Raw genomic sequence first — 3,362 nt, 5'->3', positions numbered from 1 at the left:
GCGCCAGGCGCACGCACTGCAACAACAAACCCGGCTGAATGGAGAGTTTGCAAGGAGCGGGCGCAAGGAATGGGCGGGGGGAGGGGAGAGGAGGAGGGAGAGTTTAGGGAGTGGGTGGGAGGAGGAGGTGCGAGGAGGAGGGAGCGGAGCGGGGGCCGCAGCCGCCCGCTGCAGCAGCGGGGAGCGGGGAGCGGGGAGCGGGGGGCGAGGCGGGGCCAGCGCTGCGCTTGGGGCTGGGTGTCCCATTGAAAAGGCGGCCGCGCTCCAGCCGCCCAGCACTCTCTCACTTCTGGCCAGGGAACGTGGACGGCGCACGGACGGGGAAGCGGCCAGGGAGGGCGAGTTAAAGAAGGAAAAGAGAAAGGAAGGGAGTTAACAAAATAATAGGAACAGCCTGAGCCACGGCTGGAGCGGCCGAAAGCCGGCGCAGGAGAGCGCAGCCCTAGGGGGCGAGGAGCGGGAGACTCAGCAGAGCGTGCTCGCCGCTGACTTTTGCTGCTGCTGCTGCTGCTGCTGCTGCTGCTTCTTCTTCTTTTTTTTTTTTTAAACAAGAAGGCGCTAGCGGCAGCCTCACACGCGAGCGCCACGCGAGGCTCCTGAAGCCAACCCGCGAGGGGAGGAGGGGAGGGAGGAGGAGGAGTGGAGGAGGAGGAAAAGCGTTCGCACCTTCTTCTGCTCCCACCCTGAGAAGTCTCCGGGGATTTTGTGTTTTTTTTTTTTAACTTCCCTCCGGCCTCACCGTTGGGCTCTCCCCCGCTTCCCCTCTGTGTCCGCGCACCCGAGCGCGCCCGAGTCCTGCCTGCGCCCCCCGCGCGCCCGCACCGCGCGCCCTCGCTTCGCCCCTTCCGCGACTCCTCCGCGGCCGCTGCGCATGGAGAGCTCCGCCAAGATGGAGAGCGGCGGCGCCGGCCCGCAGCCGCAGCCGCAGCCGCAGCCGCAGCCGCAGCCCTTCCTGCCGCCCGCAGCCTGCTTCTTCGCCACGGCGGCGGCGGCGGTGCAGAGCGCGCAGCCCCAGCCGCAGCCGCAGCCGCAGCCGCAGCCGCAGCCGCAGCCGCAGCAGGCGCCGCAGCTGAGCCCCGCGGCGGACGGCCAGCCCTCAGGGGGCGGTCACAAGTCAGCGTCCAAGCAAGTGAAGCGGCAGCGCTCGTCCTCGCCCGAACTGATGCGCTGCAAACGCCGCCTCAACTTCAGCGGCTTCGGCTACAGCCTGCCGCAGCAGCAGCCGGCCGCCGTGGCGCGCCGCAACGAGCGCGAGCGCAACCGCGTCAAGCTGGTCAACCTGGGCTTCGCCACGCTGCGGGAGCACGTCCCCAACGGCGCGGCCAACAAGAAGATGAGCAAGGTGGAGACGCTGCGCTCGGCCGTCGAGTACATCCGCGCGCTGCAGCAGCTGCTGGACGAGCACGACGCGGTGAGCGCCGCCTTCCAGGCGGGCGTCCTGTCGCCCACCATCTCCCCCAGCTACTCCAACGACTTGAACTCCATGGCCGGCTCGCCGGTCTCCTCCTACTCGTCCGACGAGGGCTCCTACGACCCCCTGAGCCCCGAGGAGCAGGAGCTGCTCGACTTCACCAACTGGTTCTGAGGGGCTCGGCCTGGCCAGGCCCCGGTGCCAACGGACTTTGGAAGCAGGTAGGTGGCATTTGGGAGCCAACGGGACCATCTCCTTTCCTACACCTTTTCCCCTCCGTCGCAGCGTCTGTAGGAGGGGGTGTCTCCACGGAGATTGGCGGGGCCCAGTTAAAGAATTTGTTGAACTTTGTCGACTTCAGATTCTGGTGGGTTAGTGTCAGTGTTGGCCTCTGAGCGGGCTTTGCCCAGTTCTCCAAGACCTCAGGGTGGGGTGAGGTGGGGAGATGCTCCGACCTGTCAGAATGCTCTGGGTAGATGCTCTACCTGACAGATCCTCTCCCAGACCTCCACTCCCCCCCACCCCACCACCAAGTTCACACTAACCTCTCCCCTTCTTCTTAAGTTACAGGGGGACCGCACAACCTGCATCTTTCATGCTTTCTTGTCAGTGATGTCAGAAGGGAGAAAAAAAGAAAAAGAAGAAAAGAAGGAAAAAAAAAATAAAATAACATCAGGCAACCGACCCCAAGACCATCTAAGCATTGCCTGCCTGAGAAGCAAGGCTCTGGCAAAACAGGGATGCGCTCAGAACTGTATCTTTGCACTCCAGTTGTCGCCGGAGCTCTGAAGGGTGACTAGGACCTGAGTCAACGCGCAGAATGCAGCTTGTGTGCAAAGGCACTGGGCTCCCAGCAGAAGGGAGCAGCAGAGCCCTATAGAAACTCCCACCCACCAGTAACAGGCTGAACCACCGAAAGCACTCGCTAGGATGCCTTCACCTCCCTGCCCTCTGTGAAAGCGCAGTTCTTAGCCCTATAGAAATGGGTTGGTGTCTCTCTTCGAAGCATCCCCCATCCTATCCCTATAAGCTGTGGACATCTGTCTGCAGTGAAATTATGCTCTACTCAGTCCTTTGAAACTCCGATCCTCGGCGGGGGCGGGCGGGGGGGGGCTCCCTACATCCCCATTTCCTCACATCATCTTTTCTACCATTTTCATCATAGAATGCTTCCAATCTTTTGTGAATTTTTTTATTATAAGAAAAATCTATTTGTATCTATCCTAACCAGTTTGGGGATATATTAAGATATTTTTGTACATAAGAGAGAAAGAGAAAAAAATTTATAGAGTTTTGTACAAATGGTTTAAAATGTGTATATCTTGATACTTTAACATGTAATGCTATTACCTCTGCATATTTTAGATGTGTAGTTCACGTTACAACTGCCATTTCTCCTATGTGGTTTTGTAAAGAACTCTCCTCATAGGTGAGATCAAAAGGCCACCAGATGTACTTCAGCACCAATGTGTCTTACTTTATAGAAACTTTGTTAATGTATTAATGATGTTATTAAATACTGTTCAAGAAGAACAAAGTTTATGCAGCTACTGTCCAAACGTCAAGTGTGGCAGCCAGTTGGTTTTGATAGGTTGCCTTTTGGGAAATTTCTATCACTGCCTTTTTTTTCTTACTGTTTTATTACAAACTTACAAGAAACGTGTATAACCCTGTTTTATACAAACTAGTTTCGTAATAAAACTTTTTTCTTTTTTATAAATGAAAATTATCAGCTGCCTCCAAGTTTTCCTTGACTCCACAGTCCCTGTCCAAGTTATTTTCCAAATGTCAAAGGGAAGGAGTGGGTAGGGGAAAAGAGGGTGGTGTGAGACACGCTAAGTTGGCAGAAATGACAAACATAAGTGCTACAACCAGAGGTGACACTATGATAAATGTAGAGGAAAAAGATGTCTGTAAGCAACGGTCACTTTCTTCCTCTTTTATGCTGCAA

The 3,362-nt window shown here is 56.1% G+C and overlaps 1 protein-coding gene across 1 annotated transcript; it reads left to right on the top strand.

The window, feature by feature from the left end:
• The first annotated feature begins 229 nt into the window (after positions 1 to 229).
• ASCL1 (achaete-scute family bHLH transcription factor 1) lies at positions 230 to 3,129 on the top strand. The gene is made up of 2 exons (XM_041737942.1): positions 230 to 1,632; positions 1,976 to 3,129. The coding sequence occupies exon 1, from the start codon at positions 872 to 874 to the stop codon at positions 1,583 to 1,585; it is 714 nt and encodes a 237-aa protein (XP_041593876.1). The 5' UTR covers positions 230 to 871; the 3' UTR covers positions 1,586 to 1,632; positions 1,976 to 3,129.
• Positions 3,130 to 3,362: the final 233 nt, after the last annotated feature.

This window comes from Vulpes lagopus, chromosome 23 (assembly GCF_018345385.1).
Source record: "Vulpes lagopus strain Blue_001 chromosome 23, ASM1834538v1, whole genome shotgun sequence".
Classification (NCBI taxonomy): Eukaryota; Metazoa; Chordata; class Mammalia; order Carnivora; family Canidae; genus Vulpes; species Vulpes lagopus.
This window is presented reverse-complemented; position numbering and strand designations above follow the sequence as displayed.

Bases quoted from the DNA above. Each gene is read 5' to 3' on its own strand.
- ASCL1 (XM_041737942.1), top strand. From the start codon at position 872: ATGGAGAGCTCCGCCAAGATGGAGAGCGGCGGCGCCGGCCCGCAGCCG.